This window comes from Oenanthe melanoleuca, chromosome 5, assembly GCF_029582105.1.
Source record: "Oenanthe melanoleuca isolate GR-GAL-2019-014 chromosome 5, OMel1.0, whole genome shotgun sequence".
In the NCBI taxonomy this organism is placed as follows: domain Eukaryota; kingdom Metazoa; phylum Chordata; class Aves; order Passeriformes; family Muscicapidae; genus Oenanthe; species Oenanthe melanoleuca.
The window spans coordinates 23396438-23421980 of NC_079339.1; the positions used below are offsets into that span (position 1 = coordinate 23396438).

Here is a 25543-nt window from a genome sequence, read left to right on the forward strand (position 1 = left end):
ACCAGTTATTAAACCATAATGAGGAAGGCATGAAAAAGTGTCTCAAATATGCCTCATTTTGCCTACTGTAGTTCCAGTCTCATCCATCAAATGAGAAACATATTATCATCACTATACCCAAACAATAATGTTGTTTATTCAGTGAAAATACTGTTTATAATGTCCTGCTTGTAACAACATCATCTTCACTGCAGCCTTTCTGCAGACCTCATCTCCATTCCCATTCACTAAGTAATGGTCATTTCTTTTCTTCTACTTACTGTCTCATTGTGGCATGAGACGTGTTGCCCTGATTTTTATATTCCAGGAACTCTGGCATAACAAAGTTTTGCAATTATTTTTCATCTCAAGTGAATACTTAATTCTCTCCCTGTTCATTTCTATTTTAACTCATAACTGTTTTTATTTCTCTCTTATCATTCTAACTGGTTGTAGAAGAATTATCTCAAATGGGGGGAGGGCAGGAGGTGTAAAATAACACAGCAAGTAGCACATTATGTTATTCTGGCTCAATTTATGTGTTGGCCTGATTTTGATAATGAGAAAGGGAAGAGGGGAAGAAGGGTTTGAGTGAGTCACCCATTTCAGCTCAGAAATGGCAGGGTCATCTGGTCTGTGAGGGAATACCTTAAGTGGCAAGCTAGGGCAACACAACTTCAGAATGAAATTATAGAAAGTAAAATTTATCACAGTTCCTTACAACTCTGCTTCAGAAAACTGTATTAACAAGACTTTGAGGTGTACAATAGAACAATCCAAATAACAGTGATTTCAGAATGCCAATGTAGAAAACAGAAAAGGAATTTAGAAAAACATACGGGGAGGTGTGTTTATTTGGGTCAGAGAAGGGGGAGTTGGGGGTTGTTTTGGTTTGGTTTTTAAGCATTTTCCTTAATTAATTTTCCTTAAATTCCTTAATTTTCCTTAAATTCCTAAGGATCTGTGAGCAGTTTGGCAAATTACAAAGTCTCATGAAGGCAGAAACACTGGTTTTGGAAATATTTATAGCTAATAAGAATATGCTTCCCCTTCTCTAATAGACAACAGAAACTGCAATCTAAACCCAAGGTACATTAAGAAATGAACAGAACACACTCTTATACAAGTTATTCCTCAACCTAACGTGGTCACACGCATCTTTTTCTGACCCCAATGTCAGAATAATTTATAAATTTGTACAAAATCAAAAGGGAATTCCAAATCAGCATGTGGCACAGAGATAAAAGGAGGCTTACTTAAGTGGCTAGTAAAGCTGCTTGCACCTAACAATCTTGTACATCTAAGAAATCTCATGTCTTACCTTCAGATGTCCAACAGAAAACTGGTTTATTTTTACACTTTAAGTATTTTTAGTCTGCTTCCTACATTGTTTCAAGTGATTCAATCCTTACTGACAAGTTTCACACAATTAAAAGTGCCTATTTCATTAAAAACAATTACAAGAACCTAAAAGCAAATTGGCTCACTAAAAAAAAGAAATTTTGCAGACCTAAAGCCACTCTGGAAAAGTTATGAACTTCTCTATTAGCATGTAGGTTGAAAATGCTGACATAGTGAGGCAGAATAGCACAAACCCAAAGGGGGTGTCTAGTGTGTCTACATGGCTACTGTGATACTGCTCTCAAACACCCAAAACTCCACAACTGAAATCAGTGATAAGAACTTCAGCAAGGTGAGTCCCATGAGAGCCACCCTGAATAAAGCAGTAAACAAACCTATTTCTGCCTTGAGTTTCCTTGACACAGAACAGCATTGCAGTTATGCAGGTAGGCACAAAATACTCCAACAGCAGCCTAGCAGCAACAGCACAATGAGATTCTACTCTAAAAAGACTTATATCACTCCTTTGCTTAAATAGTTAAACAAAACTCTTTAGTCTAGTGCCCCCTGCAAAACAGGCTTTCCATTTACAGCAGTGTTTCTACACTCTTGCTACATTTTGACTTACAGAAATAGCAAAATCATGATGGAATAAGTAGCACAAAACTATCTATTCCATTTCTGACCTTCTCTTGTACAAGAAAACACTGAAAATTATATACCTTTATAAGAATTATTACCGAACAGTCTCTTGGGCCTAGGAAGTAATGGCTGAAAAGTTTCACTTCACAAACCCTCTTGAACACAATCCAAATGCTTACTACTTGTAATTCATCTCCTCTTCAGAAATTAAATGAAGTCATATTATTCCATCCAAATTATTGTTATTTGACACGTTAACGTCAAATCACTTCACTCCTTAGCTTCCTGGAACATCAAGCCGTTACAGCCAGCTTTAAAAGGATGCGGTCTTCAAAGGAGTGGATGCTTCACAGGTTAAAAGATTTTCATTTTATGTAAGGAACATAGATGCTACCTTATTTCAGAACAAAAGCCAACATTCGAACCATCTCGCAACATAAGAGCAGCACTCCCTCCCATTGTTGGGAAACGAGCATAAAAGAAGGATGCTCACATAGATCTGTGAGCAAAACAGGTTGGTAATGGGTGAAGTCTATCACAGAAAGGCTGGACGCCGCTGGCTACTGCTCACAGCGAGGAGATGGCAGCTGGGCTCCGGCCGGCTGCTGGTTGACCACACCTCTGGGCACCGGCGGGGTGCTCCCTGTGCCCCCGGGGCTCTGCAGCCCTCCCACCTCAGCGCCCGACAGCCCCGCTCTGTCACGGCCCGCTCTGCCCGCTCCAGCCCAGGCGGACACGGAGCCCCCTCAGCGGCCCAGCCTGGGGCCGCTCCCCGCAGCCCCCGGGAAGGACGGGCCGGCCCTCCCCGTGCCGCAGCACATCGGCGGGACAGAACCCTCAGGAAGACTCCCAGCCCCGCTCCTCACCCAGGTACTCGGGCCCGGGCAGCGAGAGCCGCTCGGGGCTCAGCATCCTCCTCCTGCCGCTCCTTCCCGGCTTCCGCCGGTTTCCAAGGCGCCCGACGCTCCCGGCGCTGCTCGGCCGCTCGCCCGGCTGGGAACACGCCCCTCGGCGCCGCAGTTCCGCGCCCACAGCCGGCCCCGCCAGCCCTGCCCTCAGCGGCTGGGGCGAGGCTGGCGCTGGGCCCGGGGAAGGGGCTGTGCCCGGAGCGCCCTGAGGAGGGGCTGCGAGGAGGCCGCGATGCTGCTCTAGGGCCCGGGGAGACCTCAGGGACAGAGGGGAGAGCGAGCCAGCAGCTTCTCCCTGAGAGCCGACATAGTAAAGTCATTCTGATTAGATTCAAGTTGCCTAATTTAAGGTGTCTGCTGCTAGGGATTATTTAGGACTACACTATGGGGGAAAGGCCTTGATTTGAAGGTGAGTGGTAATAAGTTAAAATCATAGAATATGCTGAGTTGGAAGGGACCCATCAGAATCATCGAGTCGGGCTCCTGGCCCTTTGCAGGACGCCCAAAAATCGCACCATGAGCTTGAGAGCATTGATCAGATGCTTCTTGAGCTCTGCCAGGCTTGGTGCTCTGACCACTTCCCTGGGTTAATGAATTTAATGTGTAGCAGCTTCGTCCCAGAGAGCAAGGACTGAAAGTGTGATTGACCAACGAGATCCTTCATAGTTGTGTCCTTCTGTCCATACTATCCCAGCGCTGGAATTTTTGCATCCCTTGTACTCAGGAGAGTGTTATAAATGAGAAACAAAGTCTCGATATTTAGCAAAATTTAGATTGGTTCATTTTATGTAGACAGAGCAACGCAGCGCTGGGGAAAACGCGAGGGGTCACCGACCACTGCATGCTCCCACCGAACCCGGTTTGCAGCTCCCTTTTTATAGTATGGTTTTCCTTGTAGTAATCGATAATTGTTATTGTTTTGTTGTAATAATTCTGAAAGGTAAGCAGTGGTGGTCAAAGAAACTTCCAAACTTCGGTGGGACAGCTCTTCAGACAATTGGTCATGTAACCATCTGGTCTTGGTAGATAAAAAACAGAAGAAATCGGAAGTCTGATCTTTAGCAGATAGTCTGTGATTGATTTCACAAAGGCAGGAAATCTGATTCTGCAAACTCTTGCAATTGATTACACAAAGGCAGGAAATCTGATTCTGCAAAAAAACCTTTCAGACTATGGAAAACCCCTTTTTTTTCTTTTACAAACTGGTATACACAGTATTCATAATAGGGGGATTTAAACAGAGTGGGTTTAATCATATATTTCCCTTTATCTAGGTCCATGTTCTTTTCTTATTTTAAGTATTCTGATTTATACAAACTCCAAAACTTCTATAATTAACACAAATAATTTATCAATTATCACATGAGGTAGCTATGGGGAGCCTCAGAAAATGTCACTTCTGTAGATTCAAGTAGAAATGAGCAGACAACTCCTGAGTCACAGGGCTCTTTCTGTTCTTGGCTGGGAACTTGTCTGGGAATGGCCATTGTACCAGGGATGTAGGAGAGGCAGAGCTCTTCATGTGGCTGGAAGAAGCCTGCTGGGCTCCTCTTTCCCAGAAGATGATGTGGCTAAAATTCCCAAATTACTTCGCAGTTTCTTTCATCACCATTAGAAAAAATACCAGTCCAGGATGTAATCCTGGGAGTAAAAAAAATAAAAAGGGACTGCAAGTATTATCTATGTTTTTAATGACAAAGAACAGAAATTAAATGAACCATTTGTACATGCATATGATCTGCCTTTTTTCCACTAGAGGAAAATGCTGAGGCATTGGCAACTCAACTTTAATCTATATTTAAGGGATGTCCACCTTTAAAAAGGGCAAACAAGATAACTTAATTGTTAATATCCCTCATAAGATTGTCTGGACCACTCCTCTGTCTTTTGTTCTGTCTTTAAAAGCATATTTGCTTAGCTATAAATATTTCAAAGATGAGCAGAGAGAATAGTTTAGGGAGCAAACAGTGAGATAACCCAGAATGAAGGAAGATTGAAAAAATGTAAGATTGCCTTAAAGAGGATAAGCATAACATATGAAATGATTTTATCTAAAATTATTTGTGCTACAATGAAACTCATTCAAAAATTCAGTTTGTTCAGTCTTGCACTTTGTGCATTTTGTTATAGGCTATAAATTTAATATGGGATATTTTTTAGTAAGATACAATTAGATCACAGAATACATTGATACAAGATATTTTTGAGCCCAGAAATTTGGCAGATTTTAGAAAGGAAGTAGATTTAAGCAGAATCAAGAGAAAAGACAGGATTATGTTATTACACACATCACCAGTGTCTCTGGTGTTTAAAAACCTCTTCCAATGCTAGTCAGCTGAGCTGGTAGGAGCCTTCCACAGGCTGTGCACTGTTTCCTTTTTGTTGTTTAAACCATTTCTGTAAACCAGAGTTTAGCCATGATCAGTTCTGAAGCAGTGATTTACAAGAGGCCTTTTTGAATACTACATATTCTGACATCTCTCTGGTTTTTCCTTTGGGCTTCTCTTTCTCCTCTCCTCTCCTCTCCTCTCCTCTCCTCTCCTCTCCTCTCCTCTCCTCTCCTCTCCTCTCCTCTCCTCTCCTCTCCTCTCCTCTCCTCTCCTCTCCTCTCCTCTCCTCTCCTCTCCTCTCCTCTCCTCTCCTCTCCTCTCCTCTCCTCTCCTCTCCTCTCCTCTCCTCTCCTCTCCTCTCCTCTCCTCTCCTCTCCTCTCCTCTCCTCTCCTCTCCTCTCCTCTCCTCTCCTCTCCTCTCCTCTCCTCTCCTCTTCTTTTCTCTCTTCTCTTCTCTTCTCTTCTCTTCTCTTCTCTTCTCTTCTCTTCTCTTCTCTTCTCTTCTCTTCTCTTCTCTTCTCTTCTCTTCTCTTCTCTTCTCTTCTCTTCTCTTCTCTTCTCTTCTCTTCTCTTCTCTTCTCCCTTTCCTTTTCTCACTTGTTACTCTTTGGTCTCTATGGGTTAGACTTTGTTATTTCCTCCAGAGCAGCAAAGGGAAACCTTTTGGACATTGGTCCCATTTGCAGTTTTCATAACAATAAGTTTCAGTAGTAATGATGCCTGATTGCTAACAACTTAAAGAAAATTATATAAAAACAAGATGTCATTTCTGCAGCCATTTATAGACTCCTCTGTTTACCATTATTTCTCCCTTGGCTTGCCAGAGTCTGGATTAGGTGATATAACAGATCAGCAGCACTTACCTGTTCCTTCACTCTCATGACTTGAAAAGAGAGAAATGCTGCCAGCCTGGCCATAGGAGTTAAGTTTGTTTTACCAACTTGATTTTAGAACCCTAGGCTAGTGCATTTTAATAAATTGAGAAGGTTTTTTGGGCCACTGCAAACCATCTGGTGGTTTAATAGCTGCCCCCAGAGGGGCACATCTAACAAAGGCTTTATGTTCTTTTGGACACAGCTGGAAGAATGATGAAAAAATTATTTTTCCCTGTCACAGCCTCTTGGTAGATTATCAGAGGTACAGATACCAGTTCAGGGCAAGCCTATGGAGTACACTTTCACCATCTACCCTTGGAATCATGGTGGTGCTTACATCTCTTAACTAAAATTGCTGCATTTTGTTTACCAGGGATGTTTGTGTATCTAAATTAGTCTTTCAAGGAGGATCATGAGTTGGACTACTTTGGTACATTTTGTGCACAATGAGTTATGTGATCTTGATTTGATTTAGCTTAATTCACTTTGAAGTGTGGTTTAAGTAGAATTTCATAAATCATACATTTAATAAACTGAGTGAATTGAGTTATATAAGAGTCCATGTGACCACAAGTTTGAAAATAGTGGTGTAATTTAAATTATGTCATGAAATAAAATATCTTATTAGGTTAAGATGCATGGACTGAAAACCTCTTTCCTGACTAAGTTTTGTGTTTCTCAGCAACTTAGCTAAAATCAGATTTCTGTTTTTCCCCAGAAACATATACTTTTCCCCCACTATGTTAATTTCTTAGTTTACTCTCTGCTAATTTTATGTTCATCTTCCTGAATTATACTATCAATGTTGAACTGAACTATTTTCTTTTTATTATACAAAGTTCTCCTGAACAGCAGCTCCTCTTTCAGAGAGAGTATTATATAGAATAATAAACAGGACTAGATATCAAGAAAAAAAATCCAGAGGAAATGCCTTGTTTTAAACAGACTGAGTCACTTTGCCTAGTTTCTATTACTTTTCTTGAAATGAAACGTTTCATTTGCTTAGAATTTTAACAATTATTGCTAAGGTAGTTACAATACAGCCTGTTAGCTGTATTAGAGGAAACAAACTTTTTTTTCTTCAAATGACTGATGGAAATGCTGTTGCTACAATGTACAAAGAACTAAGCTGTAGTCTGTATTCAGTATTGTTCCATCTGACTGTGAAATCAATGTAAGACAGCTTCACAGAAACACTAAGAAAATGTCTCTAGCCTTTCTTGTTTATCCTTTGAGCCATCCAAAGCTTTATTCTATTTTAAAACATAGTTAGCTAAGAGCCTGTCTTGTGCAGAACTCAGCTTTTTTGACTTTGATAGTGCTTTGTGTTCTTCAAGGCTTCCCACATGTTTTCCAGATGAGCTTTTCCTTGTACATAATAATTAATAAAATTGCAGGTATGATTACAAAAAGACACATGAAAACCAAATTATACTCTGAGGAGAAAAATATTTACTTAAACAACTGTCAATCTTTATTGATAATCTATTATTTTGGGCAGAGTAGCAGAGGTAAGTTTTGAGGAGAGAGCTGAAGAAATGCAGAATAAGAGTTTCACATGCTATTATTTAGGTAAATTACTGGAAATCCTGTAAGTGAAATTAGAATTCTATTTTGAAAGTAATTTTAAAAATCAGTGGCACTGAAGCTGGATGATTCATTTATGAGTCAGTTGCAAACCCATAAAAACATCTCATTAAATTTTTAAATTAATAATTATTTATATGAATTATGACCAAACTCTCTAAACACATGCACTAAAAATAAGATTATCTTAAATAAAAACATCAGCCAAAACCACAATGAAATTATGTGATGAAATCCATATTTTTATATTGTTAGTTCCTCAAGAGTCATTTACAGAAATTACAGTACTTGTAGTGCTTCTCCTGAACTCAGCCTTTTCAAACTGAATGACCTGTTTATCTGGTTTTACCTACAGCACAGTGGTTTTGCACAAGTAAATGAATTATTTTTCCCAAATAATACAGTATTAATACTGGTTTACCTCTTCAGGTAAAACCTAGACAAGCAGATAGGACTTACACTGTTCTTTAAGATCTTTTGAGAAATAAGATTCACCAAGTTTCTCTCTCCTAACGTCTGCCACAAGATGAACTCTGGAAATAACTGTGTGTTTTACAGTTAGTGATAGATAACATGGAACAGCAGCAGCTCTCTTAAGTAGCCAGCATTTGTACCATTACAGAGCTTAACTGTGACACCAGTAATTGTACCTGCAAGTCTTAAGTCAGGAATATACTTAACTAGTAGGATGTTATAAGCATACAGGAAACTGTGCTGTTAACATGATGCCATCATAATTTATATTTTATTTACTAGTTTAACTGCATTTTAATCTGGACAACTAAGATTTTATTTTCCCTCTTGAACTAGTTGACAGAAAAAAAATTAGGAGAGAGCTGATCTGATTTTGAGATCCGTTTGTATTGTTGATGATTTAGGTCTAAATAAGCTTCAAGATCCTTGTTTTAAATACAAGTTGGTGGTGGGGGGGGGCAACCCCTTGAAATATTCTTCTACTCCTCAACAAGAGGAGTGCTTTTGAATTGTGCATGATGTGCTTATGAGAAAAGGGAATAGTGGTAAGACAGGTTCTGTGGCTCATGGAGGCCACATGTTCATTTTCAAATCAATGGTAGCTGTAAGTTGTATAATAGATTCCTGGCATGTATTAAATGCACTGTCCAAATTCTGATTTTGAGTTTAGTGTTTAGTAAGCAAAGTTGGCTTTTTTTGTAAGAGCAAACTGTTGAAAGAATCTCCTCCAGTTTTTATTCCCATTATCTCATCAGGAAGGAAAGGACAACATCTTTAAAAGTACTTAAGTACCAAGTGAGTGACCCTTCTCTGTTGGAATGTTGCCCCACTAATGATGCAGAGAAGAAAAACAGCCATTTCTGGCAGAGTTTGAAGGATCTTTTATGCCAAACAAAAAAAAAAAAAAATGTCTAAAATGCCTGGTAAAAATAAATAACACTATGAAATTCTGGCATGGGAAGCATTTCTGACAGCCAAGGCTTAGCTCATCCTGGGGGGTAACCCAAAAAGGCCAGCAATTTTCATTCTTTTTTTCTACTTATCAAATGTTCCTAGCAAGCATAAGCTGCCAGACTCTGTTATCCATTAGACAAGGTGTCTGTGTGAGAAAATTATAATAACTAAATGGTTCTGTGTGTGTGCAAGAAAGCAGGCAGATCTAACTGGGAGTGAGCTGTTATGTCTGGGGAATGAAGTGAAGCCATAACTCTGATGGCTGCAGTGGCCAGCTCTTATGGGAAAGGTGTGTGACTTTCTGTGTACAGAACAGAGATTAATCACATGCAAAGTACTCTGAAAATATTTTGTCTTATAACATCTGCATGGAAAAGCAAATTATGAATCAAGGGAAAAAAACCAACAAAATGAAAGAGGAGATATCAGATTCACTAAAATAGTGGTATTCTTGCAAAAGAATTCTTCATTCTGTCTGTTAACTACACAAAAGGGCATATGGAAGACAGCACTGCAGAATCCTGCCACTGTTCAGGAGTTGCAGTCAAAATATTTTTCCAGCAAAAGCACACATCTGTAGCCTGGTGATTCAGTCCATAATGTAAGAGGACATAGTGTTGAATGGTTTCCTTTTTGCTGCATAATGCATAAGGTGTTTTCAAGAGTAGCAACTTTATGGAGTCACTAGAGGAGAAGATAGAGATTGGAGAATGACATAATGGTTGAAGTACTTAGGAAGAGAAGGAAATCACTTAGAGAGAATATAAACCAACTGAGACTGAAACAGCAAATGAAGATTATGACAATTAATTCTAAACAGACTAGAGGAAACATGGAACATTTTTCAGAATATAGTAGGAAATTAAGATCTAATTAAGTTTTATCTGAGGAATGTTTTTAAATTTTTCTTTTGATTTGTTAACTTTATCATTTTAGTTTCTATACCACAACAAAATAGATTGACCATTCTGCATTTGAATCTGATAATAACATTAGCTATTAAGAAAATATCCTTAAGATTCTAACTTTAAGTGTTAAATTTGACACTGTGTTAGTGAAGAAAGAGATGCTCCTTGAATATGTAAAGTTTAGATGTGGATCAGAGTTTCTTTCAAATTCTGTGGTAGAGCCCATTTCTAATACTTATTAAACATACTCAGTGTGCTCTAAGTTATGTGAAACAGAAGCAAGAGAAACCTGTAGTCACTATGACATGGTCTTCCCTGTGCATTAGAAGTGTTGGGTTTTGCTCACTCAAGTCTCTGATAGTTTCCAACAACTCTGCTGACCTAGAATGAAGCATAGATGGAAATGCAATACACAAACCCAATTATCTTAAACTCATAGAATGCTTATATCCTATTAATGTGTTAAGTTTCTAAAATCCTAAACTTGCAATGATATGGATACAAGTATATGTGACTGGGAGGGAGGTGTGCATATGTGTGGGTGACTCATGTAAAGGGGGTGTGCAAGTCTGGATCATGCTCCCACCTGTGCCTTTATTTAGGTCTCACCCAGTGCTTGTAAAGAGCAATTAATTTGTTCCCTCACTCACATTTATCAAGAACTAGTATGACAGAGGGAGAGGTGTTAAGAGGTATCTCTGATTCAGCCACCTGATAGGAAAGCAGATGGTTGACATCTTATCAGAAACACTCAAGGGTTATATCTTGTTTGTGTTGGCAGTACTTGCCAGACCCATCATGCCAATAAAGTATTAGATGTGAGTCATCTTCAAAAAAGAAAACTCTCTTTATCGTTCTGTCTACATTTTTACATCTCCAAAGTGGCTTCTGCAAACAAGAAAGGTGTGTGAGCTGAGAAAAAGATGTTTATTCCTTTCACATCTACTCCCATGACTGCTTATTTCTTTACAGGCTTGATTTATGTATCCTAGGTTTTTAAAAAAAGGAAAAGTCAGCCCATCGAAGATATTCCACATACTGAGATATAAGGTCATCTTTCTTTCTGATCATGTGATTGATTTTTACCACAAACTTCTTATTTGAGTACATAGACTATTGATGGAAAACTACATTAATAGCTGGAAGTCAAAGAAAGACAGGTCTTCAGTTCTTTAGAAAATGCTTCTCTGTGGAGTCAAAAATTAATTTAGGAGACACAACTTGCTACTTATCCATTTGAATGCATTTGGGGAATAAAGGTGGCTAGGCTTTTGTCTTCAAACTGAATTCTTCTTTTGCTGGCTTTTAAGAGAACATTTCCATTTTAAGGTCTTCCTCTTTTCCTTTTTTTTCTGTGCCAGAGTCAAGGCATTAAGCTGTGTAGCTCCTAAGGGTAGGCCATAGGCCACCTTTGCAATACAGACATTGTGCAAAGCTTGGATAATTGCCATTTCACTGCAGGGAGGAGTCTCATCAGGAATAGAAGAGGGTGTTTATTTGCATTATTGTTGCATAGAGGATGTTAGGGAACCAGAAAAAGAAGGAGCAGAACCAGCTTTCAAAAACACAGGAAGAGCTATCATCTCAAAGAAAATATGAAGAAAGGTTTGGTTTGATTTGGTTTAGTTTGGTGTGGTTTGCTCTGTTGGTTTTGGGGGTTTTTTTCCTGTTTTGAGAGTCAATTTACTATGGGGTTTTTTCCTTTTCATATTTTTTTTTTTTCTTCCCCCAAGAGTGAAAGATTAAAGCACCTCAGAGGTAGTTTCTGTCCCGCCTTCTAGACACACACACACACATGAAAAGGGGTGGGGTTAGATGAATCTGTACTTTGGACATTACATTACAAAGGACCTTTTGCAAGTTTCTTTTTGTCTCAGCTTTTGAATGTAGCCATTTAATGTTGTCTTTAGTTTTGCTGGTCTGCACCGCAAAATACAATTAATAGTGGTCCATGAGACGATCGTAAAGTTTCCCAAAACAAATATGCAATTGGAATGCTTAGAAAACAGCAGTTAAATGAAAGGTGAAGAAAATTAAGTAACACATAAACTCTAACCTTCTAACCTGAATTTGATATTTTTGTAAGTTAAAACAATTGTGGTAACACTACAGAAGATAGCATATGGTTTTATTAAGAGTAAGTGAGTGGTAACTTGAGAAACACTGGAGGGGACAATGGTGACAGTATTTGAATGTTTATGACACCTACGAGCATCTCTGGGTACACAGTAGTAGTGCCAGTACTTAGAAAATTTAAGGGAAGGCAACAAAGGAAAACGTGATAACATAAAATATGTATCGATGTTAAAATTTCATTTAATGTGTTTAACACAGAGGCCATAATTTAAAAACTAGGTAACCAGATGTAAAAGCTGTCAATCCCTCAGCTCTCTGGAAAATTAAATTATTTCTTTACATCAGTGAAGCCGGACACCCAACTGTCTTACGCGTATGTAAAATCTGACTTTTAACTTACCTGGTAATCCAAGCTACCACCTCTTTAGTTCACTGGTGGTATGGAAGAGGGAGCTGATATGGGTAATGTACTGGGGAAATAACTAAAAAAATTAAAAGGGGTACTGGAAAACCTCATGTTCTAATGCCTATGATTTTATCTTGAACTTAGAGCCCTGTTGGGAATGTTTTGGTGTTTTCCTGGCTTTTCTGTTTATTAGTGGAGCTCACTAGAGGAGCTCACAGAATTTGATCAATCAGAGTGCAGAGTTTGTAATTATCTTTCCAGTTGGAATTTCCTGAACTATATCCATTGTAGAATCCAAAATTCAGTAGGAGTTCCAAAAGATCACCTAGTCCAGTCTGTACTGCATCAAGACTAAACATATATCAAGGCTAGTACCAGTGTGCTTATCAAATTGTGTTCTTATAAAAATCCAGTGGAAGAGATTCCACAGTCCCCCTAGATAGTCTGCTCCATTGCTGAAAAATCCTCAGTTGGAATGCTGATCTGAAAAATCTTTTAAGCACTTCTTGTTGCAAATGAAGTTGACTCTTTCATGTCTTTCTACTGGAGCCATAGAGGATGGCTGATCAACATCTCTGTAAGTAGCTTTTATTAATATCAGAAAGCTGCATTGGGCTTGAAGCTTTTATTTCTTGACTAGGCATACCTAATTCTTTCAGCTTTTTCTCAGAGGGTTTGATTTATACATTTCTTATTCTTATTATTTTCTTGTTTCTCTACAGTTGTTTTTATGTTTCTATGGTGTTCAAGCAGGACCAGACACAGTATCCAACTGGGGCTTCAGTATTATGCAAATTTAAGAAATCAAATTATTTCATATGTGGCACACCTGTTAAGGTGTTGCAGAATTCAACACATTTCTGGCTGTGCCGCTGCACTGTTGGTTTATATTGTTTGTTATCATAAGATGCTGCATTTTTGTCTAGTCCAAAATTCAGTGCAGTTTATTAATTTTTCATTCTGTTTCCCATGCATAATATGTTTCTAACTACTGTATTTTTCCTTCTTGTTTTTTTGACAACCTGACCAATTTGTCAGTAGGATTTAGGGTATCTGATCTCATCCTTCCCAGTGTTTTCAGCCCTTTGCCTTTGTTTTGGGGTTATCAGTTGTTGTAGCACAGATTTTACAAGCATAAATATTGCATTGTATGAGTTGTCAGTGAACATAGTAGACAAAGCAGAACTCAGGACATATCTTGAAACAGATCTGAAGTGCCTTTGCCTTTTGATGAATAATGACTAATGACCACTGTGGTTTCCTTCTATCAGATGCTTGCACACCTTCCCATCTGTATTTAAAATGTTGCTCTATGAAGGTGTCTTGTGAGATGATGCCAAAAGCCATACAAGGTGGATCATGTCTGTTGCCTTCTGTTCACACAATGAGCTTTACATTACAAAAAGGAAACTTGGTTTAACACAATTTATTTTCCCCATTTTTCATGTGTGTTTTTCATTCTAGTCAATTAATTCACTCTATCTTAAGTATTTGAAACACGATTGCCCCAAACCTTCTGAACACAACCATTAAGGTACCCAATGTGTAATTCTGTGTCATTGTCTTCTAGGAAACTTGAGGTATGGAGAAGCATCTTTGCAAGGAAAAGCTCATTTGAATCCTTTAAAATTTCTTTGCTAGGTAAGACTTAGACTATTTTTTTCTTTCCCCCCTCTTCTTTCTTTAAACCTCTTATTAAGATCTTTGCAGTTTCAAAATTGATAAAGTATTTTCCCTAACAATCCTACCTCATTCTGGTCCTTTTCTTTCTTTTTTTTTCCAATTACACCATGTTCTTGGTTGTCTTTTTCCTGACACAGGTTTGTTATTTACAATCACCCTGAAAATGATGCAAATTACTAGTATTATTTCATAGCACTTATTTTCTATCATTGGATTGGTTTATTTCTCCAATGTTTCTTTTTGGAGGGGGTGTATCTGAATTAAGTCCCAAAATGCTTATTAGGATAATAATCTTCTTCCTGTTCCATTTATAATGACTGGTGGAGTTGTTTTGTTTGTTTGTTTGTTTGTCTGTTTGATTGTTGGGTTTGTTTTTTTTTTTTTGTTTTTTTTTTGCTTGGGGATGTTGTAATATAAATTAATTGTTAAATATATTTTAATTACTTCTTTCTCATCTGTCTCACAATACTTTTGTTATATATCACTTATCAGCAGTCTGTATATTATTGCAGGTTAGTTTGTGATGTTCCTCTCTCATAGGTGTGGGTAGAAGCAAGTACCTACATTGTGCATAGGTTGAAGTGTATTCTGATGTTTACATAATCTTAAAGTTATTTGGTCTGAAAGAAGCAAGACCAAAGCATATGGTTAAATTTCACCAACATTATTTAGCAACTGCTACATTCTGCTTTTACCATAAATATCCATTTTACCTGGCATAAATCTACTTTACAAATATTCCTCAAAGATCCCACATGTATCCAGGGCTATATTAAAAGACTTATCAACAGGTAGGTAATTGAGAAGTTCATAATATAAATTTTCATCTGTTCGACTGAAACCTATTTAGGAGATTTTTGTGAAAGAATACCATGTGCTTCTCTAATATTTCACCAGGGAATTTAAAAATTTACTAATAAGACAGAGCTATAGTTTAAGGAAGTTGATCTTAGAGAGGAAAGTAATTTGCTAGAATACAGTGCAGGATGCAGAGGTAAACACACTTCAACAGAGTGGGTAAAAACATTTGTTCCCTGAGGAGGGAAGAACTGAAGAGCTAATAGGTGAATTTATTTGCATTTAGGACAATATTTTTTAAGAGGCTTTTGTTTCAAACACAGGAAAACACTCATCTCAACAGCTACCTGTTCCATGACCTAAGTATATAATTATCAGGAAGTTCTGGGCCCTGTGTCTGTGCTTTATCACACTCAGTACTTCAGCACCTGAACTTCTAAAAGCTTCTGTGAGCCTGAAGTCAGAAAAACTCTGAGTTATACTACCTGAAGATCTAGCCTTAGTAGAGAATATAAACTTAAATTATTTTGGTTATATTGCTCTGTATTTTAGGGAGATACAGTGAGGGTTTTGCATTCTAGTCAGTCGGCCAGTCAGTGTGAGGTTATTGTTTTCTCTCTCTTAACTTTAACCCACTATTCAGAATTCCCCCCTTTCAACCATCTTAAACCCTGATATCTTGGAGTTTATTACTTTACAGTAATTGCTTATACTTTCTGTGCCTCAGTCTGTCACTGATTCCAAGTCAGCATTGAAATAGAGAAGTTTTTTAATCACTTCACCTCAACAAGTCCCACTTGACTGCTTGTATTTGTTGTTACTCTTCTGCAGTTTTGCACATTTTGCATATCTTGCACTAGTGTGGATCTATTCCTATCTTGAAGCAGTGGTTCTGCATACAGAGAAAAAAAAAATCTGCTTTTAAAAATTTTTAGTGGCCATGTAAAGTATATTTAAGCATGGTTTGCTGCTTGCTGTTTCTTGTGGTGTTCCTGCTCTTGGGAGTTCTCCTCAGCAAAACTGTGTTGGATTATTTTCTCTTTTCATTGAGCACAATTTGTCAAGACTCAGTCCCTGTTTTAATTTTACATTGACATTTTTAATAATACTCCTTGTCCTCACCATTTTACACTTAATTTATAGGAGTGGCATAATTCTCTCAATCTCATGCTGTGCCGTTTTTTTATTCTTGTGATTGTTTAAAGGATGGGATTAATTGCAGCTTCCTCTGCATTCATCTATGGGAAGGCTTTAAATAAGACCGTTTCTATTACTGGCCCTTTGGTGTCAATTTGACAAAATTCTCATCTTTCCCTGTGGTCCAGGGTTTGGACTGAGTCAGCTTTCTGTTCAAGTTTATACTTTGAAATCAACTGAGATTAATTATTTAACAAGAGTTCCTTGCATTGTCAACCTTATGTATTAAAATGTCAAATTATGTCAAAAGGATCATAAAACTGGCTCTAAGGGTGATCTCCAGAGAAAGCCCGCCTGCTTTTTAACGCAGCACAGAACAGAAGGCATAGAAGCCAATTGTTCAAGTGTTAATTTCGACTCCTGCAGGAAACGACCCTAAATCTTTTTCTAGGGTACCTGAGATTCATACCTACTTAGCTATCTTCAGACACCGCGGCTGTAAGGAAAACACCAAACAGCAGAATATTGTCACGAACGGAGGGAAAAATCAGACGTTTCTCATGGGTACTTCATGCATGCTGGGCAAAGGGCTCATGACTATTTCCCTTTCGAAGGGAATTGGGCAAACGGGGACGGGAAGGGGAGAAGGGCTCGGTTATTTGTCCTGGGTACAGCTAGCTGGCACAAGTCGGAAAGTGGTGGCAACGCGCTGGGATCGGATACCGGGCAGCCCTGCGGCGGGCAGCTAAGAGCCCGGAGCAGTGTTCCTTGGCGATGCCGCGGGAGTTGGGACAGAGAGAGCCAACACCGACGGCCCCGAGCGCCGGAGCCGCTTTAGGAAGGGCTTCCCCGCCGCGGAGAGGGAGCTCTACCCGGGGCAAGGGCTGAGGGGGTCCGGGGGCTCTGGGCGAGCCCAGGGGTCGCGCTGCGGTCATGGGCCACGGCCCCACAGGGTGGGGAAGGGAGTTGCGCGGAGCCTCGGGCGCAGGACCGCCTCTGCCGCGCCGAAAGTTTGCGAACTGCCTCGGCTCTGGGGAGAGCGGGGCGGGGGCTGCCCCGGCGGGGCTCCTCCTTCGGGGCCGGGCCTGGGCGGGCGGAGCGGGGAGGGAGCCCCCGGCCCCGGAGTTGCCGCGGCTGCGGACGGAGCGGGCGGCGGTCGTGCCGGGGTGCTCCGCGCAGGAGGAGCCGCGACGGCGCTGCGGGCGGCGCGGGCGCGGGGCCGGGGCGCTGCCACCATGAGGCGGCGTGGCGGGGGTTGTCTCCTGCCCGCGCCTCCGCAGCTCCTGTTGGTGCTGCTGGGAGCGCTGCTCCGCTCCAGAGGTAAGCGGCTGCCGCGGCACGCTCTGCCCCGCGGCAGCGCGGGGGCCCAGTTGCCGTCCCGGGCTCGGCGGCGGCGATTCCTGCCCGGCCGGAGAGTCCTGCCCGGCCGTGCCGCTCACCTGCCCGCGCCCGCCGGCCGGGGAGCGCTGCCCTGCCTTGCGCCGCGCCGCTGCCGCAGCGCTTTGTCCGCGCCCCGTCCCGCGCCCGGACGCGGGGATCTCGCCTTCGCCGCGTCCCGGCGCGGTGGGCTGGAGCCGGCGGAGTGCCCCGTCAGGCCGGAGCGCGGGTCGCGGAGAGGTGCTGTCCTGGCCGGCGGGCTCTCCCCAGCGGAGAGCCCGCAGCGCCCACGCGGCCGCTGCCCCCCGCGGAAGTTTGGCGGCGGCGGGCGCGGGCTTTGTTCCCGCGGTGCGAGCGGCGGGCCGGGCCGGGGCGGGCGCGCAGGTTGCCTCGCAGGCTGCCGTGCCCGGCGTGTCGGGACAGCCGCCGCTCCGGAGCAGGAATGCAGCCGCGCACCCGCCGCGACGGGCCCCTTAAAGGTACAGCCCGGCTCCGCGGTGGCGCCCCGGGCTACCTGCCTCGCCTCGGCGGGGACTGAGTCCTCCCGCAGCGCCCTGGCACATAGGGGCCAGAGCAGGAGTACCAAAAATAGTGACGAGGGGAGGGTTTCGCTGCGCTCTTAGCCGGGAGGTAGTCCCATGAAGGCTCGCCATGAAAACTTTAGCTTTTTAGAGATGGTTGCTCTATCAATTGGCATCTGCTGTTTCTTCGTCTTGTGCGGTGGTTCTTGATTTTACAAGTGCGCCGGGTGGAGAAGAAAACATCTAAACGGCAAAATTGTTTGAAAGGAGTTAGAAGGCTTTTGGGGGAGGGGTATGGAGAGGAGATACGTACCTCATTTCTTTCCCTTCAGTGCTTTGGCAGCTGCTGTATAATTTCACCCATCCGTTTTCTCCTCTGCTACTCTGAAATTACAGGAAGCATTTGCAGTAGTGCTGCTGACCTCCATCATTCTACAAGTATTGCCCCTGGGGCACAATCATAGGGAGTTTTGGTTTCAAGTAATATTATTTCTCTTCTAACAAGAAACGTAATTGCAGGCAGCTTTGAAGAATGTGCGAAGCCAGCTTGAATAGACTGACTAGAGAGGGCTGTAGTTCTGTCTATCAGATAGCCTGCTTTTTAGGAGCCAGAAGTACTCTTGAGTTCCCAAATACAGATACTTAGTTGCCCTCTAGGAGTGAGAAGGATCTAAAAGATACAACTTAGTGTAGGTACAGATCTGGATGTGTTTTATTTTGGCTGTTACCCAGGTGCTCCTAGTTAATGTGTCTGGGCTGTTAACAGCCATGTGGGGGATGTCTGATTGTAAAATGCAAGTTTACTAGTAGGTGGTTGTTCCTTGATGTCTCTAGGATGCTTTTTTTTATGGCAGCTTGTTTCTCTTTCAAGTAGTTTTCCCATCAGTGCACTTTTGCGTATCATCTTGTCAGATGACTATAAGTTTATGATTGGATGTGCCAGCTGCTTCCAGAAGTGAATATCCTCTTTCCTCCATCAAAGTATAAGGAAATAAGGACACAATTCCTGAGCAATCTTTTTTCCTATTTGAAGCAAGAAAAAACATGAGGAGATACTAGGATGGAAGTGGCCAAAATTTGTGATGAGTCAGTGTTCCTCCACTTAGCTAGAAAATTTTCAGAGTTGTCCCTTAGAAGTACATGCAGGGGTGGTGTGCAGTTTAACGGTCATAAAGGATCTATGGAAGTTGCCATGCCAAACAAGTAAATTGTTAGAAACAATTGGTCATTTACTGCTGTGCCTCAGTACAGGAGAGTGTAAAACAAACAAGTCTGCAAGACTGACCTTTGACTCTTTTGTAGTGGATAGTGGCAGATCAAACTGGAGAAGTCTGTGCCAAAAAACCTCCAAACCAACAAAAGAGGTCTGCAAGTACCTTGAGCTCTTGGAAAAGTGCATTGCAGGTAAAGACAGGTATAGAGGGGGAATTTAATGCTAATGTCATGCACTGCTGGTGACTGGAGTGAAGAAGGACCTGGTGTTAGGATGCTCTGTGTTAGTATAAATACAGAATGTCACAGAACCTGTCTGGCTGATGTGTTTGCTGTTCTGGCTCCTGGAGCTTTGCCAGAAAAATACATAGCTAATATCAGAGCTTCACTTCTGAAACATCTTGACTACATTTTACAGTTGGAAACATGGATGTGTTACTTATATAGAAATATATTTTGCAATGGGAATCACCATTTCCATTGCCTGTGCTTGACATTGCTGTAAATTCTACAGCTATTAGCCAAGTGTAAAGCACCCATTTTCTTACTGTCAACTTGGAGCTGATAATGTTCCACTTCCTGGGTGTGCTGAGATGCTGGGGCTTGCCAATCATCAATTTGGATGATATTCACAGATCTCTTGATCACCTTGAATTATCTTCAGTTTCTTTTTTCCAAATTGGTGATAGCACTGAGTAGCATTCTGTATATTTCTAAAATGAGAAGCAGCATGCTGCAAGTGGTGTTTTTTTTTGTTTTGCTTTTGACCATTCTGTCTACTAAAACATAGAGGAAAAACATATAGCATAAATCTTCCAGTATGAAGTTAGCATTATTGTTTTATTTAATGTATATAAGCAGTTTTCTTTTATATTATCTTTCTAGAAGCTTTCAGTTGTGTGCTATAGCACTATTTTCTGCAATAGAGAAACTCTTCTTGTATCTTGGGAGTGTGGGTGTATTCAGCAAGAAAATTAATAGGTGCGTAGTTACATAAAGTGCTTGCATTTCCAGAGTGTCTTGTGTTCCTTGAAGAGGGATGTTCTGTTCCTGTGGGACACAAAATGTGATTTCAGAAAACTGGTAGCTATTTTTCTACATTGTATTCCTTGAAGTTACAGAAGTGGTTAGGTATAAACATTATTAAGTTGTTTGTAGTTCAAACCAGAGAGCAGTACTTTCTGTATGTTAACTAGAAAAATAAATTGAAGTGATTTGTATTTTGTTTTTACTTGTAAATGCTCTCCAGACTAGTGAAATTAACATTAAAAAATAGTTAAAACATTAATTCTATGAGAATGATCTGTAGTCTGATAGTGCTCTTGAATCTTCATGCAGTCTTGTGAAATAGGCAAATATTATCCTTGTTTTGTAAATGTGGGAAGTGAAGTAGAAATTGTCTTGCCCAAGGCCAACTCCATTTGCCCTAGAATGCAACTTACCGTCGAACACAATAGAATGTATGCTTCATAACACTTAAAAAGCTGATAAAGAGATATTATCTTATAAACCAGTCAAGGTTTTAAAAATGGGTTTATTTAGTAAGTGCATGTTCTGCAGCTTCATTTGATTCCTTTGCTGCTTGTGACTATTTCTCTTTTTAATATTACTTGCATTTCTTTTGCTGATGGTCAAAAGATCATAAAACCACAGAAATTTTACCGACTCTCTGTTGCAAAGTGTTAGAAGGTGTTACTAAAAGAAAGGTGGATATTTAATTTCTCTTGTCTGCTGTTATTTCTAGCTTAGCTATTTGTGATGTTTTCATAGGTTTTGTATGGGTTTACATAGTCAGATACTATATATGTAGACTTAAACTGACCATCTTTTAAGATGTCTGGTTTTACCTAATAATACATCCAGAGCTGGATCTCTGGCATACAACAAATCTACTCCCTTAAATGGCATACTGTATTTAGCAGCTGTGTTTCACACAGATAATGGCAGAACACACTAAATGTAGTTGTCATCCACTATGAATCTCATGTTCTTGATGGTTAGGCTCTTACTTTGTGTCTGTAGTGCCAATGGTTCTTTGTTATTGCCGTTAGGTTATGTATTACTCTTTTATAGGATTTTTTTTTGTCACTGCTGAGTGAAAACTGGGCAATATATTGCTTCTTGAATCTCTTCTTTCTTCTCTCTGTAGGCTTCCATTTCACTGTACTAAAGATAGTAAGCGTATGGATCCAGGGGCTTGTTATTCTGTAGACTTGTGGTTTATTCATGCTGGATATCTGGTTGCTCTGGGACTGTTACCTGGGAGTATCTGACTGCCCTTCTGTTGTGAGAGAATTCATGTTCAGGTTTTTCAGCTTTCCTGGCATGTTTTTTGCCTCTTATGTAGAACTGTGTTACATGCTGAAGCATTCCAGCCTGTGCTGGGGTACTCTTGAGCTGCAGTCATTCTTTCTGTGAGCAGCAGATCTCCAAGGCTGTTGTGAGCCTTGATGAAAGGAGGCTCACTGTGTAAGGAAAGGAAAACGAGTTTTCATAAAGACTTTATTAACATCAAATGGAGCTGATGTTTGTTGACTTTTGTAGTGCTGAATTGTGAATGACTGAAATTCCTCATATCAGGGAATTACATAATTTAATATGGAAGAGAAAGAAAAAAAGGGAATTGAAGTGTCATGAGCCCGATTCTGATGGTATGAGATGTATTAAGTATTCTGGTATAAGCATGTTAGCACACCTGTGGGTTGAAAAGTAGTAACAGAAGCTTTGTGTGTCATGAGGTTCTTAGGTGATTAGGTTCTTCTGGTATTAGCTGCCAGTTAGCAAATCACAAACCATTAAGATTAACAGACAGTAATGTAGATGCATATTCAATGTTTGTGCTGCCAATTGCAGGTTTGTCAAAAAGTGTATGACCAAAGATGGCACAGATCTTCTTTCTCAAGCTATTGTATGTTGATAGCAACTTTCTGGTGTTGCAATACTCAGATGTAAAAAGCACCAGATTTTTTCCCTGGGTGGGTTAGAGTGGAATTCACCTTCCTATACTATAGTGATGAGGTTGTGTAAAGAAGTGTTGTCCAGCAAAGCTTCCAGTAGATAATATATTTGCCTGAAAACAGTCTCCATGTTCTGTAGTGTCAAGGTTCAGTTTTACTCTTGGAGTTAAATCTACCAGCATATGACCAGCACAATCTACCAGTGAGACGTTATCATGACTCCAGGCAGGAGAGACCCCTCTCCTGGCTACCAGCATGGTGACTTCCTCCGTATGCCCTAGCAGGGCATAGTCTTCTGTGTCTCTTTGTTAGTGCCTGACAGCCCCTCCCAGCTGCTGGAGCTTTCTGTTTCTATTGCATAGCAGCAGTTCTTTAATCAGAAATCTTGTTAGTATTCAAGGATAATTGATCCGACTCTCTGGTAGGGGGTGGGGACCCAGCCTTCCATCCTTCTCCTACTTGCCACCCCCAATTTGACCCCTGTTGTCTCTTTGTTTTCTCCTGTTAAGTTTGTGCCAGTGATATGTGTGTGTGCTGTTTTTCCAAGCAGCCTGAAGTTGGCTGTAACCAAGAGCAGCAGTTAAATAGAGCCCGATTTCCCCGCTTCCTGGCGTTCAGTTGTTCGGCTCCATTTTCTGGTCTTCTGTGTTTTTGATTTGCAGAGAAGGAACTTACTTGGTGCCCCCGGGCATCTCTTAAACCCATTAGAACATACTCCATTATTTCACTGTACTTAGAAATCCTCCTCCTTTAGTCCCAGCATCCATCAAAATAATGTATCCTCTGTAAGGCCCTCTGGAAAATGTTTAATAGGATCTTTTCAAACTCAAGGAGAGTTCCAGTTGGAAAGGGGGAGGGGAGAAGGCTAATGGAAGATCTGACTGTGACTTGCAGTAAGCCTGAACTTGGCCTGTGTCAGCTCTCCCTTCACCTCCATGCTGAGGGAAAGCTGAACAGAGCGGATCCAACACTGGGATCAAAGCTGGAAACAAAAGGCTTTGGGAGAAAAATTTCCCGTCTGGCCAAGAGGCAGCCACACAAAAGTGGTGCATAATTTATCACTCGAGGTTTATTTCTGCTGTGCTCCTTCTGGAGAGAGGAGGAAAAAAGGAGTGACTCTCCTGCTGTTTCAAAGTGGATAAGTAATGGCTTTGGGGATTTGAGGCAGGAAGGAGCTGGAGGTACCATGGAAGAACCTTTTCAGTGCATTCTGTACCCAGCTCCTCTCTTCTCAGACATGGTCAGACATTATTTCTGTTGAGGGGATCCCTATTCTTGAGTTTTGAAGTTTCAAAAAGTGAGGATTTTTAACTTCTCTGGTAATTTCCAAATCACAGTGGAGTGGTATTGTCCTTGGAAAAATCAGGTTCTTAGACTTTCTGAGATGTTTTCTTAACTTAAGGATTGGTCTAGGTGCTGTAGGTCTGTGTAACATGAAGGAGGAGGCTACGTTTGCCCCAAAGGCTTTATAGTCTTAATTGGACATCTAAAATCTGATAAGGATCAGGGGTGTGATAACTCTTCTGGGATAGATAAGGTCAATATTAAAATGGTATTGCTTTCTAATTAAATTTCCTTTAGCTTTGGTTTAATGGGAAAAGCTTCCAAAGTTTTTCATTCCAATCACTTCTTAGAACGAGGATAGAGAGAGGTTTTGGGTAGAAGTTGACATCAAAGACTACTGAAAGCTGGTAACTGTTTAAATAAGGATGAGGAAGCAGATGCAAGAGCAGTGTAAACCATGAGAAGAAGGTAGAGGGATATAGGAATATAGATATTAACAGGAGCAAAGATAGGCATTTTGGAAATGAGAGCCAAGGACTTGAGCTGGCAAAGGAACAGAAGAGTCGTGTAAGGAAATCCAAGTGGAGTAATTATGTGGGATCTGATGGCAGAAAGAGTTGTTAATTAGGTAGGATAAAAGATGGAAATTTTGAAAGTGAAGATGAGCACTGAGCATAATTTAACTGCTGAGACAGGGAAAGACTTATTTTACTAATGCTTTAAAGGAGGATGTGACAGATTTTTAGGAATTTGTGACAGTAGAGTCCCTGACCTAGTGGAGTGATTTTATGAAATACTAGGAGCCTAGCAATAGGGTCAGAGGTGGAAAGGGAGACATTAGCAGAACACTGAGATGGTGAACCCATGAGATAGGTCCATCACCACCTCTGTCTGCAGTGGTGGAATGTGGAATCTGTCAGTCTTGGGAACACATAAGCCAGAAGGATTTTTGAGTGGGATGCCCAGGAAGGTATTTTGGAGGACAGTGTAGTCTGGAAATGTGTGTGGAATGGGAGGGCAAAACTGAAGTGAGAAGCTGGAATTTTGGGGATAATTGCTTAGACAAAAGTGTAAAATGAGAATAGGAGATTACTATGCATTTGGTAAGAAGTCTAGATATAGAAACAAGTGTAAGTCTGGTGGCAGAAAATTGCTCCTTTCCTGGAAAACCAGCCTACTTCTCCTTCCCCATTAAGAATTTCTATGTGAAAGAGTGAGTCACTATTGTGAACAGTTAAAACAAAGACATCTGATGTTCTCAGCCTTCTCTGAAAGGCTGGTAAGAAGCATTCTGGGACCATGTAAGGTTAGAAGGAAATACACACTCTGCTCCTTTAGCCTGAATCTCCAGCTCAGTCAGTTCATTTGACTTGGTGACAGCTGGTGGTGCTGGGAGAGGTTCTTGCTTAAGGTGCAGCCATTTGGTGTATCAGAACTGTCTCGTGGGATCTAGGGTAGAATAAAATAAAAACACACCTTCTTTCTTTTTTTTTCTTTTTTTTCCTCCTTTTTTTTTTCTTTTCTTTGTGCTCCCACCCAATTTTAGTTCTGAATTTCCATAACTGCTGAATAGTCAAATCCTTTCTTTGCAACTCTGAGGGCAGGGGGGAAAAAAGAGAAGTCTTGGGGTTGTAATTTCCTGCTTCTGTTACAAGCTTCTGAGATGAACCAGGAGGTAGGATAATTCTCTGAATTAAAACTGCCTTTGTTAAGAGGAAGCCAGCTTTACTGTTGTCCTTTCTTTGTTATTCAGACTTTGCCACTTCTTCAGGCTTGACAAATTTAAGAAATTAGGTTTTTGAGGCTTTAGAGACTGTATTCTTCTCACTGTGATTTTTCGAAGCCTGCTACTCCTGAAAAGCCTGAGTTGAGTTTCTTGTGGCTGGAGGATATGCCACATATTTGTGCTGCCTTTATAAAAGGGCCTTGATCACCACAGTACCTATTAGCATGAGGAAAAACATAATGAGTCTGTCTGTGAGGGAAAACTAGAGAGTTTGTGGTATGGGAAAGGGGAGATAGATTGGAGGCTACCATTTTGGAGACTTTAATAGGCAAGAAACAGGAGAGAATAATCATTGCTAAATAGGAGTG

The 25543-nt window shown here is 40.8% G+C and overlaps 2 protein-coding genes across 3 annotated transcripts in view; one reads left to right on the forward strand and one right to left on the reverse strand.

Annotated features, from left to right (window-relative positions):
- Positions 1-3104, reverse strand: part of CSTPP1 (centriolar satellite-associated tubulin polyglutamylase complex regulator 1) — a 78623-nt gene extending 75519 nt beyond the window's left edge. Inside the window, exon 1 of the mRNA XM_056492614.1 lies at positions 2829-3104. Coding sequence (XP_056348589.1) covers positions 2829-2874 — 46 coding nt within the window. The 5' untranslated portion in view covers positions 2875-3104. The remainder of the gene's footprint in view (positions 1-2828) is intronic.
- A 14120-nt stretch (positions 3105-17224) lies between these two features.
- LRP4 (LDL receptor related protein 4) overlaps positions 17225-25543 on the forward strand; it is an 81275-nt gene continuing 72956 nt past the window's right edge. For both annotated transcript variants that reach the window (XM_056492616.1, XM_056492617.1), the window contains exon 1: positions 17225-17418. In XM_056492616.1, coding sequence (XP_056348591.1) covers positions 17334-17418 — 85 coding nt within the window. In that variant the 5' untranslated portion in view covers positions 17225-17333. The remainder of the gene's footprint in view (positions 17419-25543) is intronic.